This window comes from Amphiura filiformis, chromosome 13, assembly GCF_039555335.1.
Source record: "Amphiura filiformis chromosome 13, Afil_fr2py, whole genome shotgun sequence".
In the NCBI taxonomy this organism is placed as follows: domain Eukaryota; kingdom Metazoa; phylum Echinodermata; class Ophiuroidea; order Amphilepidida; family Amphiuridae; genus Amphiura; species Amphiura filiformis.
The window spans coordinates 64,354,174-64,367,887 of NC_092640.1; the positions used below are offsets into that span (position 1 = coordinate 64,354,174).

General features: G+C 37.0%; 1 protein-coding gene across 1 annotated transcript in view; it reads right to left on the reverse strand.

The window, feature by feature from the left end:
- Positions 1 to 13,714, reverse strand: part of LOC140168644 (vacuolar protein sorting-associated protein 8 homolog) — a 93,441-nt gene that overhangs the window by 6,641 nt on the left and 73,086 nt on the right. Inside the window, 8 exon segments of the mRNA XM_072192055.1 lie at positions 760 to 840; positions 2,576 to 2,658; positions 7,579 to 7,660; positions 8,259 to 8,356; positions 10,077 to 10,227; positions 11,069 to 11,272; positions 12,066 to 12,155; positions 12,998 to 13,096. Coding sequence (XP_072048156.1) covers positions 760 to 840; positions 2,576 to 2,658; positions 7,579 to 7,660; positions 8,259 to 8,356; positions 10,077 to 10,227; positions 11,069 to 11,272; positions 12,066 to 12,155; positions 12,998 to 13,096 — 888 coding nt within the window.

Consider the following 13,714-nt stretch of genomic DNA (forward strand, 5'->3'; position numbering starts at 1 on the left):
CGACGGTCAATTGAAAATTTTGACCTTTCATATTGAAGATATGGATTTTTTCCCAAAAAGACCTTTTTTTTTTTTTGGTGTTTTTGGAAAAAAAAATCCATATCTTCAATACGAAAGGTCAAAATTTTCAATTGATCGTCGGCTTTTCATCCCACCTACATACACTTTTAAGTATAAATCATCAGATTTATAAAGTTTACTTGAGTACTGTTAAATATCAAAAATATCAATTTTTAATGATTTGCCATAAAATGTGTATTCAATTGCAAATTTCAAAAAATCAAAATTATTTGATATCAGAAGGACATTCTTCGTATTCAGAATGCAATTCGATATATCTGATGTGCTCTAATGTCCCAAAATAAATACTGTCCAAACGTTCATACCCCACCCCTTAATCAGTCTAGTCCATGACTAAAATGTGTTCGTGCCTGAACTTGTCAGCTTAGTGTCATCAACTAATTTTACTGTTGTATTCTGGGATATCAAGATGTAGCATGTTTTTGTGGGTTTTTGTTCAACCGGCTCAGTAGCATCACCATAATAGATAAACCACATCAAAATGCATATTTTTGTATCAGATGAAAGCTCAGATTTTTCTCGTAACTGCAGCATAATTTTTGGCCCGAAAAAAGTAGGTTTCTTTTTCTTTATCTTTTCAGTTTCTATTTTATTCACATGGTTGGCAACCCTCAAATATCAAGATAAGACATCGATTCTCAGCATTTGAATGGAGACAACTGTAAATTGAACACTTACTTTCTCATAGTTATAGGTGTCTAGCATTCCCAGTAGCAACTCCCTGAATTCGCCAAACTTTCCAGAGCTGTAGGCTGGGTCCTGTGTGCAAAAAGAACAGTATATTAACAACTCTATCACCTTCACTGTCCATTATTCAAAATGTGATTTGTCCGAACATGTCATGTGAAAGGCTTATATCTGAAATATGCCCTGAATGCATCCGAAATGCAGCAAGAGTACATATTGTATGGAGCATGCATGATCTCATTTGGAGTACAGGACACACCGATTTAATTTCGTATGTGTGTGAAGCATGTCTACAGTATAGTGACTGACTTTGGGGATGTGTGTGTCCACCCTTGTAGCACACTACAGACTTTTTAAATTAAAATTTCATGTCCACTTCTGGTGGCATTTATGTGTGTAGCATGTGGAGTGCATGTTTATCCTTTAGTTGATAAGAATTCTGACATCTCATTGATCAAACACCACTTGGATAAAAATCTGTATTACCTGCGTACTTCTCATTAATATACAGGCAGGTAACATTTCCCGTATTACCTGCGTAGTCTTAACACACACGTGCCATCTAACATGACTCGCGCGATAACCGTTTGTAACACTCACGCTCATACTTCAGCATGGCATGGCTGCACAAGGAAGAAACTGGCCAACTTTTTAGTAAAATTATCAAACTAAATTCCTCCAGCAAAGTTTACGAACAAGTTGGAAGATAATGTAATTCATTTTCACAAAAGGATAAAATTGTTACCCCCTGATTATTCTCACGTAAATGACAGTAAGAGCGCAGATGGAAAATATGACTTTAGGCCAATTTCAGTCAAAAATTAAAGAAATTTAGGCCTGTCTTTATCTACATTTTGTTCATTTGCTTGCTTATTTTTTGTATAAATATAATTATTGTATTTCTGTATTTTGAATCATGGTATTTATAATTTTCTTGTATTTGATGATACCATTATACTTATTTGTAATACTAGTATATTATGTATGCTATTTTTGTAAATATTGTGTATCGTAATATATTTTGTTGCTATAACATGTATACAATGAGGGCCTGCTTGAAAAGCAGTGCTTGTCACTGAAGCAGTATTACCCTCAATAAAGAAAGAATAAATAAATAAATAAATAAATTCCATTCAGCCAAAGGCACCAGCAGACTGTCGATATTTTCCTGTATTTTGTGAACAAACAGGGGGTAACTACAGAGGAGGCTTAAAGGCATTCCTACAATGCACTATGATTGGGAAATTTGACCAATATAACCTAATTTTAGAGGCAAAGTCCCCATTGCCACACACACAAAATGGTCATTTTAAAACTGCAGCCAACGAGCTAATAGTTGAGACTTAGGACTGATATTTGACTTTCTTACAGGAAACATTCATATTGTCCCACTGCATTAATTTTATTCCTAAGTCTCGATGTTTTCAATGTTAAATATTAGGATGAAAACATCAGATATTTGCACACAATCCCAATGCAAAGTATGGTCAACTTGCCACATGTGTACAAAAACCAGACATACCAAGGTCAGAAACCCCATTGGGTCATGGGAATGTCTTTAAACATCCTCTGGGGTAACTAATAGTGTCATGGGGAGGGTTTAGGTATGAATGTGGTGTGCGGGTGGGTGTTTCAGAGTGTTCTCACCTGCATAATTTTCTGTAAGATAGCAGGAAGTGCCACATGTATATGTCCCATTCATGCTGTTCAACACATGTCTGGTGAGTGGGAGGGTAGGGATGGATGTGTGTCATGGGGAGGGTTTGGGTGTGTTGTGGGTGTGTAGGGTATTTCAAAGTATTCTCACCTGCATAATTTTCTGTAGGATAGCAGGGAGTGCTATATGTCCCATCATGCTGTTCAGCACATGTCTGGTCAAATCCTTGAATGCTGGGAAGACAAAAAAATCAAGAAAAAGTGCAACTAGTTAATGTGTATGCATTCTTCTGACATGCATTTTGGAACATGCAAGTACTCCACTACACTCTACAGAAAAATATGCCACTGTGTTTATCTGCATCAGCATCTACTTACATTGAGCCATTAAAACAAGGTGCACTTGTATTCAAACAGCTAAAGAAACATAATTTTCTACCACATACGTATTTTACCACACCTTTTAGCCACTTAAGACTGGGGGTCTGGATCAATTCAGCAATGTGCGGACAAAGCCAAAAATAAAGGTTCATGGAATTTGCCTAAATCTTGTGATAGGAAAGGTATTTGGGTCTAATGATTTTGTAACGTGATCAAAAATTCGAAAATCCCTTGTTGCCATGGTAACGGTTCTTTGAAGATTGCCACAGGGAAAGTACATTTTTTCAATTTTACAGTTCGAAAAAGACACATTTTTCTAGCTAGCACTAATGAAATTGCTAAATGTATGGAACAATTTAAATTGCTGCTGATAAATACCTATGTATTAGACGTTACAAAAATAGTACTGCCAGTTTTCTCACCCACCTAGAATATTGTGTAATATGCAATGCAAAATACCTCTTTTTTGCAATTTTTTTCATTAGTAAAAGTGGTATAACTTTGAAATTCAATAACTCTCAAGAAGAAGTTTGCTAATTAAAGTCAGGGGTTGGATGAAAATGACTATGAATGGGGATGATCAACCAACCAATAAAAAAATTGGGGTCTTTACCCCATAACGAAGTTTTACTTTGAAGAAAGTTCGCTATTTTTGATAAAAATGAGCTAATTACATAGCACTTTCACAGTATAAAAAATCCTTTATGGCTTGTGATTTGCCAATAACATACCCAGAATAGTTCATTGACCCATCATAACCATTGGTTATCATTTATTTAAGTAATTTTTACTTAGTAAACTGCCAGTGACCCCTCCCCCAGCCATATGGTTTAATGCGTGAAAAATGTGCAAAGTTGGGCGCAAAATGGTTACCATGGGCATTAATTTCTTGGTGGTGGTTATCTGTCTTTTACAATCTCTACTCTTCCTAAACAATGGATAAATCGATTATAATCATTGATTGACTTTATCTGAAATACCTCACCAATAATCTAAATATGGTTTAAACATAATGAGAATGTGATAATTTCGTGGATTTATAATATTTTACCAGTTGTTTCTACCTTATCTGGGGTTTATAGCAACAACAGCAACTGACATACCAAGTAACATTTTTCTTTGTTTTATACAATGTTATCTATAAATTTAGTTCTAAGACTGCATGATACTGAAAACAAATCTCAAATGTAAGAAAGATCAAACATTGTACAAAACAATAGAAAAATGTTTATAAAAACATGGGGGACTGGACAATGCACTTGAATTATTGTTTTTAAAATGCAATGTCACATTTTTTTTTTTTTTTTTTTTTTTGAAAGTTAAATGTGGACATGGTGAAGTTATTGTCAACCCATCATAAAGTGATGCTCAAGTCTTTACTTTGTGTAGATTGTTAGAATTATAAATGAGTCGCTCATGTGTGGGATTTTCTAATGAGATCATGAACAGTGCCTGACAGATGTCTGTGAGAGTTTTGATGCTGACACTGCTAAGTTTGTCATCTTGTACTCTAAATAATCTATTTGTTCCCAAAGTAATAGGAGTAATGGGATGATAAAGTTCTGGTTTCTGCACCGCTTGCTTTAGGCATTCTTGATATACCATTGAATCTGCAGGATCTGCAAGTTCATCATTGATCTCTCGGGAAAAAACTACTTGTGTGTTGTGGGGTCAGATACTCGTCTCAGATGTAGGCCTGCTAAACATGCTAAATGCCCTTTTGTTGCTATTTTACATCCGCCCAAAAAACGCATTTGCTTAGCAACAGCAGAGAGGTCTCTCTATTCCCAGCCCCGGATTCCCAGTGACCTCTCCATGCTCATACCCATCAATAATAAATTCTTTCTGCTTCTTGGAAATTGGGTTTGTTTGTTTCTTGCTGACTATAGGTTAAATACCACTAATTATGTATTACACGGGTTTTCGGGGTTTCAATGGCAAAATGGCTAATTTCGGGTGGACGTTTCTCATATTCAGAACTCTCAAAGTTAAATGCCACTAATATCAGGTGAAACTATATGATTTAGATGCCAAATGATCAAAAACTCAACATAGGTTGACCTGAGACTTTTCTTGTTTTAACGCACTGAACCGTAAACACCTCAAAATGGCAGTGCGCACTCGAAGCTGAAAGTTACAATATGGTAGGGCGAATATTTACTAAAAACCGTAGCTGTGCGTATGAATATTGGTATTTTAACAACAAAAGTGTCATATAATGAGAGAAAATATACCATTTTGAAGCATCAAACCCTACAAAGTACTTTTTTTTTTTATATTACTTGATGCCATGCAAACAAATAGTTACTCGTCATGTTTCCATGTATCGCCTAGGCCTATTAGTGGTATATAACCTTTAGGGCCAATTCATGACCTAATCATATCTCTGATTCAGAAAAAATGCATTGCTGTCCGTTTGTATTTCCTCTTATCTTGGCTAGAAGGCTTTTTAATTTTGATGTTTGTAATTTTGTCATATTTTCCTGACTGAATGTGAGCTACTAGCGTCAATGCTTCAATGCTTTATGTATGTCGATGTACATGTTTCCTTGGGTAACTGAATAGCGTTTGCAATACCTCTTGAATCCACCGTAGCTAGTAGATTCATCTACTGAAGATAAAGCTTCACATACTTCCTATTGCTGATTGGTGTTCTCGTGAGAATTGGTGAACACTGTTGATTGTACTGGGTTAGTACTAGTAGCTGCCTGATGTTAAAAGCAGCACATAGTTCATGATGTTGATGATTTTCAAATGTTTCTTGGTTAACATTTTCTGATGCTGAATTCTCTGAAGATCCATCTGCTGGATATGAAACTTTACATGCTTCCTGATGTTGAGGGCTAGGCTTAAAACTTCCCAACGGCGTGCCAAAAGAATTGCTTGCCCCTTCCGGCCTGCCAACAAATCTTTGCCCCCCACCCCCCCCCCCCCCCCGCACATGACATATGCTTGAGTTCCCAATTTGCAAACCTTATAATAATGGTCTAGATGTACATGTATAATGTAAGCGTAGTGAGCAAAGAATTTTGCATATTTGAACATTTCTGCACTGTTTGTCTAATTTTTGTCCATTGCCACCACCTAGCTTGCAGTGGCAAACAAAAACCTGGGCAAATCAGATGTGTCGTTTACCGGTATATTGTCAGTACCCTATGAGCTCCTTTGCGACTGCTAGGAACCATGGTATAGGTTCATGTACTAGACCCTCACCCCTTTGAACTGTCAAAATTGCTCCCCCCCTTTTTTTGGGGTGTTGGCAAAAATTCTTGGAGTTGGTGAACTCTGTTGTTTGTACCGGGTATCTAGCTGTCTGATGCTAAAAACAGTGGCAAACTTACATAAACCTGGGCAAATCAGATATGTGATGTCGTTTACCGGTATATTGACACTACCCTATGAGCTCCTCTGCGACGGCTAGGAACCATGGTATATATAGGTTCACGTACTAGACCCCTCACCCCTTTGACCTGCCAAAAATTGCTCCCCCCTTTTTGGGGGTTGCCAAAAATTCTTGGACCCCCCCCCATATTTACCCTTCCTACAGGACTTATCATTATTGCACAGCCCCTGATTGGTGTTCTCGTAAGAAGTTGGTGAACTCTGTTGTTTGTACCGGGTAGCTAGCTGTCTGATGCTAAAAGCAACATGTCTTCCAAGCGCTGCCCTCTATCTGTATTTGAATAGCGCTGCGATCTGTCTAATCTGCATAACATGCTTAAAAGGCCTGTATGTATAATATAGCTTGTTTGTACCATTTAAAACTGAGACTCAAATTTAAGAAGTCACTTAATCTTTTCATCAATAGAAATATATTCAATAATTATTTCATTACGGTTATTTAAACACAATCCTTTTAAGCGAAATTTGTCTTTTTTGCCATAAATTCCCCTTAAAAAATACATATTTTTTCAAAAACTTGGTACTTTTAAAAAGCCAGAACTTCTTTAGAAGTTGAGACCCCAATTTTTTGAAACTATATATCTGTCAACAAGGGTTCACTCTAGCTATGCCATCATACAATTACAAAATATCAACTTCTTCTTTACAGTTACACCCCTTCAATGTTGGGGTAAAATGACATATACAATTTTTGCCCAAAAATGTGCTTTTTCTACTTAAAATTAAAGGATCTTTTAAAAGAGTGACAAGCTCTTTCTTCATTTGCAAGGACTACCAAAGCATGCCCCTATCTGAAGAAAAAAAAATAAAAAATTATATCACATCTTATATATTTGTGGCATTCGACCAAACTTTGCCCTTTTTCAAAAATGAAAATTGTAAATTTTGGTCATTTTCGACTAAAATTTGTTTTGTCCGTTACCATGCCAACAGGCCAAATGCAACTTTTGTCATTTTTAAAATGTCCCCCCTAAACCCTTTCCATGCTAAAAGAATCAAGGATTTCTATTTTTTTGAGTTTGTCCACATATTTAAAATTTTGCTTGACGGTAACAGACCCCTAGTCTTAAATATAAATGTTCATATTGTAGAGCTCCAGATCTTTTAGAAGAGCCCACCAGATCCTTAGAGGTCCAAGGCTGGCAGAACGCAAAGGCCAAATGTTAGCCAATTTTAAGTTTTAAAAATATCATTTTGTTGCCTGCTCAGGCTTTAACACAGTTTTTCCAAAAAACATAGTTTTTTCCAAAAAAACATAGTCTATTCCTATTCTGATACACAGTGCCCTGTGGTGAATCCAGCCCTGCATGCAGCATACAGTCGAAGCGAAACTCCTACCATATACCTACTATGATCAAGCACAACACCTACCTGCTGCAGTCTTTTCTGAGAGTGAGTTACTGATTCTTCGTTGGGTTGCCATCATGAGATCTAGTAGTGGAAACCAAAGGGCCTAAAATGAACAAAACAGAGAACAAAAATTGTTGTTGTACATATCCAAGATTGTTGTCAATTGTTGTTGTACATATCCAAGAGAGTAATTTCAAATCATATCCAAGTGGTGGTGTGGTGGCCGAGCGATCAAATGTGCTCTATCACTGCTGGGTCAAATGTGTTTCAAAACAAGAAATGCTGTGACAAAATTGCTTTTAATTGTCGCAATAGTATTATGCATGCAGAACATTGAACCATGTACAAAATTAGTGTTATATACTAATAATCAGACAGTGTACATGTACCTACTGGTAAAGTCAAGCATCATCTGTTCATGAGGGCCAATCGTTCTATGAAGTGCGAGAGATGCGAGCACATACAAAACTACTGCAGTAGTACTACACCCACTCTGCACCTGTTACCACAGATTTTTAAAGTGCAGTCTTCAAATTGTTCATGTATACACTAAGGTACGCAACACCTTTTATAAGTTTTTAGACACTGGCAATAGAACAATCGATCCTCATGAATAAGTGAGAATTGTCATTGGATACAAAGAATTGGTACCTTTGGGGTGCTATCTGTAACTCTTTAATCTACGAATGCATGGCCCTTACCTCTCTTCCTGATTCTTCTAATCGATTTGAGTTGCGTTGACATAACTGAATTATCACCATCAGTTTGGCCTGTGTCCTGGCTAAGGCTATACTCATCTCTGAAAAGACACATAATAAATATCAGCATTCAATCTCATTGATTTTAGCCTGTAGACTCTACCTTATTTACTTAAGGGTAGACAAGGTACTGTTGGTCGAAGCAGCCAAAAAATATCGATTTTCATTATGTAAATCAATATATTATTGAAAAATAACACTGTGATGTTTTGCAAAAGTTCATTCTACAAACCATATACTTTCAAACCTTGCTTGATTTATCGTTGTTAATGAGTTATGTACGTTTATGTAAGTGTTGCAGGTGTTTCAGCCCTCCTACAACATAACTTAAGAACCACAGGACCTACAAAAGTATACCTGTGATATTTGAATTCTTCTACACACTCGCTATGAAATGAGCAATGCGAATTTTGCCTAAGCTGACTACCATTCGCAAGATGCTGTGAACTACCAAATCACAACACTTTAAAATAGTGTCAAACCTTAAACAGGAAGCCCCGCTTGGCCAGTTCTCCACAGAAGAACTGACTTACACCTGTTAGGTTTGAAGATAAATGAACATGAAGATTCTTCTAAACAAAACCAAATTTTATTCACTAGTTTGACAGTTTCGCTTTTCGTGGTCGAAAAGCGTCATCGGAATACGGATTGATGAGCATTTCTTCCGGTTGGACGAATCACAATCAAAGAGGGTGTAGAATTGAATACCTGAGTGGAAGAAGGGCCCAACTCCAATTTTTTACAAAAATGAGTTAGACTCAGCATATTATTGCCAGCAGACTGTTCTTCCTTGTGTGCGAAAGATGAGCCAAAATCCACTCTCCAAATAGTCTTCCACGCACTCTTAATCATGGTTTTCATGAAAGAAAGGCCCAAAGCCCTTCTTCCACAAATATTGGGTTAAAGAGGAATTTTTTTCATCCATGGAAATCTGCTTTTCACTACAATAAACTTTCTTGCTAACATATTACATGCTTCTACTTGTCCAATTAATGGATAATTACCAACTTTCTGTATCTATTTATAACCCATCTGCTTGCAGAACTGGCACATGCAATATATTAGTGGAAGAAGGGCCCAACTCCAGCTCGTATTAAGACCTGTACCGTTGCCATGGAAACATCATATATAATTTTGAATGTATGTAATATTGTATGTGTTCATGTATTGAAGATCCCCTGAAGATGAAAACATTCTATCTATAAAACTTTTCCAAATATTCAGTTTTTTCTTGATATCTCAAAAACAGTTTTGATGGAGTTGGGCCCTTCTTCCACTCAGGTATTCAATTGTTCTGATAATGCTTTTTGACTTTGAATATTAAGGGGGTACTACACCCCTGTGGTAAATTTGTGAGTATTTTTGCATTTTTCTCAAAAAATAATAACACACTGGTAACAAAGGTTATGTATATTATTGTACTACACTGGAATTTCTGTGACCCAAGACAAGCGGTTCAGTATATATGATAAGAAATGAGGTACATCCTAGCGGTACCTTATTTCTTATCATAAATAACAAACCGCTTGTCTTGGGTCACTGAAATTCCAGTGTAGTAGTTGGATTCCTTGCCCCTATAATATACATAACTTTTGTTACCACTGTGTTATTAGTTTTGAGAAAAATGCAAAAATAGACACAAATTTATCAAGGGATGTAGTACCCCCTTAAGTGAAACCATCAAACTAGTGAGTAAAGTGTGGTTTTGTTTACAAGAATCTTCATATTTTTTGAGTAAGCATGTCAATGCTCCATTCTTACCTTCACCTTCCTGTTGGTTTGTAGCCGTCTCTTCAATCGCTTTGATTTTAGCCTGTAGACTCTCCCTCATGATACCGAATGCACCCTGGATGTCGCCTGCCTTCTCCAGGAGATAGGCCACAGCGTCTGATAAGTTGTGTCGTCTTACAATCTGGAAAAAAAGAATTTAAAAGTATCGAGCCATGACATGGACAATACACCAGCCTATCTATCCACATCACAAAATCAGAGACGGAGAACCGGAACTCCCTATACCGCCACATGCCATCGCGCCATCAGACATGGGGAGAAAATTGGGGGTATTCGGGTCCTTACCGACTGTGTGCGGAGACGAATGAAAGCAATTCTGCGTCTCATGTTTAGCATCTTGGTATCACATGCAGGTCGCATCAAGGGCATCCCTCAAATACGCGCATCATCCATGCCACTATTTCATGACAATGATTGCCTTGAGCGCATTCCAAGGGAAACCGAATACAACCAATCTTTGCTCCATGCCTGTATCAAAATGGCGGTCGAGTCCCAATTCTCTTTCTCTGATTCTGTGATCCACATTCATAAAATACCTAAGCACAGTGCCCTCACTATCACATCATATCAATATATTACTCATAGAAGGCAACTAAAACCATGCAATAAAGGGCGCTTGTTTATCCATCATAACTAGTCTTATTCACCCACCGGCAGTGTCTCTTCTAGCCGATATCCATCCACATTCATAATACCTGTGTCCTCACTATTTCGACACATCAAATCAATGTATTTCTCATGGATGGCAGGGGTCAGATAGAGGGCGCTTGTTTACCGATTACAACTAATCTTATTCACATACCTGCAGTGTCTCTTCTAGCCGATATCCATCCACATTCATAAGATACCTAAGCACAGTGTCCTCACTATTTCGACACATCAAATCAATGTATTTCTCATGGATGGCAGGGGTCAGATAGAGGGCGCTTGTTTACCGATTACACCTAATCTTATTCACATACCTGCAGTGTCTCTTCTAGCCGATATCCATCCACATTCATAAGATACCTAAGCACAGTGTCCTCACTATATCGACACATCAAATCAATGTATTTCTCGTGGATGACGGGGTCGGGTTGCGTCTGCTCCTTTGGATAGAGGGCGCTTCCTGAGTCAGTATAATCAAAGACACCTTGTAGAAATTCAAACTGGAGTCTTGGTTGGCCCTGGAATTATAAAATTAAAATATCTTTGTTAGTTTTGAATGTAAGAGAATGATATAATTTACATTTTATCCATAAATATTCAATTTCAACCTAAAATTATGGAATTCTCTTTCTGGCCAAATTCCAGCCATTAGATCGAGGGCCAGCTTCAGCAGGGAGGTTGATCACTTTCTGGGTGCTTCCTCGTCAGCAGCTTCTAAATGATTTTTGTCTCTGCTGTTAATGCCCAGTTATGCCATGTCGTAAAAAAAAATTGAGTCAAATGCCACTATATTATCTATCCTGTACAAAGGCATGCTTACACCATAATGAATTCAAACATGAAGGCACGCAATGCATGCATGACTGGACACTGTGGATCGAGTGATCAGCCCTCATGAATATGCAAGAATTCTCAGCATACAAGGCACAGCAATTTCGCCTGTTGGTTCGCTGTCTGACCTTTGAGCTTTAATCTAAGGCTACAATATTGAATTCAAGCAGAAACTTCATATTTCCATTCTTTGTATGCTATATTTTATGTCCATTAGGCTTGCTTTTACAAATTTTTATGAAATACTTGGGGCAAGTCTATATATATTTGGAAGTTACCTATCCGAAAGCCCCTAATCCAAACTAGCCTATTATCTGAACATTATAATTGATGTTGCATCAACATCTATAAAACATCTTTTTAATGGTCCCAATCGACTACACCATTGCAGAACATTTTGATGAATGATAGGCAATGACCAATCAGAAGTTCCAACCATGCCCCACCAAACAAAAACACAGCATATAATTAAACACTTACCTCCAATTTGCGGACAATTTCTGCCAGAGAGTGAGCGAATACCTTAAGCACCAGCTGGGCTGTCTCTCTACTGTCTATGGACACTAAATCCTGTAATGCAAACAATGTTATATATGTAATATTAATGATGTGTGGTGGCTGTTGGTATTACAAACATATCAAGCTGAAGGGTACATTTCACACATTGCAATTACACAACATTTAGACAATAATAACTGCGCACCATCTATTTTGAGGTCATTGTGTGAAATCGTAAGGTTTTGTTTTGGGCCGTGGTAAAATACCGAGGCCCAAAACAAAACCCGACAATTTCACAAAATGAACTCAAAATAGATGGTGCAAAGTTATTATTGTCATTCATTACCGTTGTATCTGATATTTTGAACAAATCAAAATGGCATTTTATGTCATAAAACGCTGTTAAATATAACCAGTTTTAATTATTGTTATTACCTACCCTACAAAAAAATTCTACCAAGCGAATTTAACATCCGCGCCGACAACAACAACAGCTATCAATCACAGAAGCGTGAAGACATCGCGTAGGCGTGTGAGATGCCATAACGCTTACCGTATGCAAGCACGCGAGCGCAGAAGTCATTGTAGCGCGTCAGGAGTCATTGTGAGTTATTAATGACCGAGTAATCAGTGCGCGTCAGGCAATCAATATCTTTTGATTGGATCGCACTTGCTGTGTATATTAATGAGGTTATGAATTTCTTCTATATTCCTATTATTTTATTCAAACTAGCTAGCATACTTGTAACAGATGGGTTTGTCTAAGATAATAAACCCCTTCTCAATGTCCTTTCCCTCACCTGTATTCATAATTATTTCATTAACTACCTAGTATTACTGTTAACAGATGGGGTTGTCTAAGATAATAAAGATGTGTCAAATGTTTGTTTTTATGTTTGTTTGTATGTTCTCACCTGTAAATGATCCAATGCTTCTTTTTGTACGGCTTCCTTTTCCATATCTGTATAGCAGCTTTCTAGCATCACGGTATGGATGTAGGCAAATGACGATTGCTGAAATAACCAACAAAATAAATTTACAATGAACCTTCACAAAACAAAGAATATTTATTTTCATAAAGAAACTGTAGACACTTGGATGAAAATATGTTACACAGTTTCCCACACCTAAAACCACCTTTACTCTACATCATTCCTCGTATGCAATATAGTCATAAATTGCAACATATGAATCTTAAAGGATATATTTAATTCATTTTACCTATTTTGATTTGACATATATTTGATATTATCGAATTATAAGAGTAACACATACTTGTGGATAAAAATATGAAATATGTGATGTGTCATGTCAAAAGGAGACACTTTTGGGCAGGATCGTAAATGGAGAAATAGCCAAAAATCTGCCCGGTGGTGATTTTTTCACAATTTGGGTTTGTTGCGAATTTGTGATGATATTAATGTTTAAAATATTGTCTGATAGTTTCAGACCGGAATATAAGTGGCATTTTGTAATTTTTGAGACATTTTTCAAGGTAATTCCTACTCTCAACATTGTCAATAATATTTTTAAAGGCCGATATCTCAATTTCCAACTTTATAATACCATAACTTACGAACTCATTATCTTCGCTTAGGAATGTCCGATTTCATTGGGGAAAACGGCGCTGT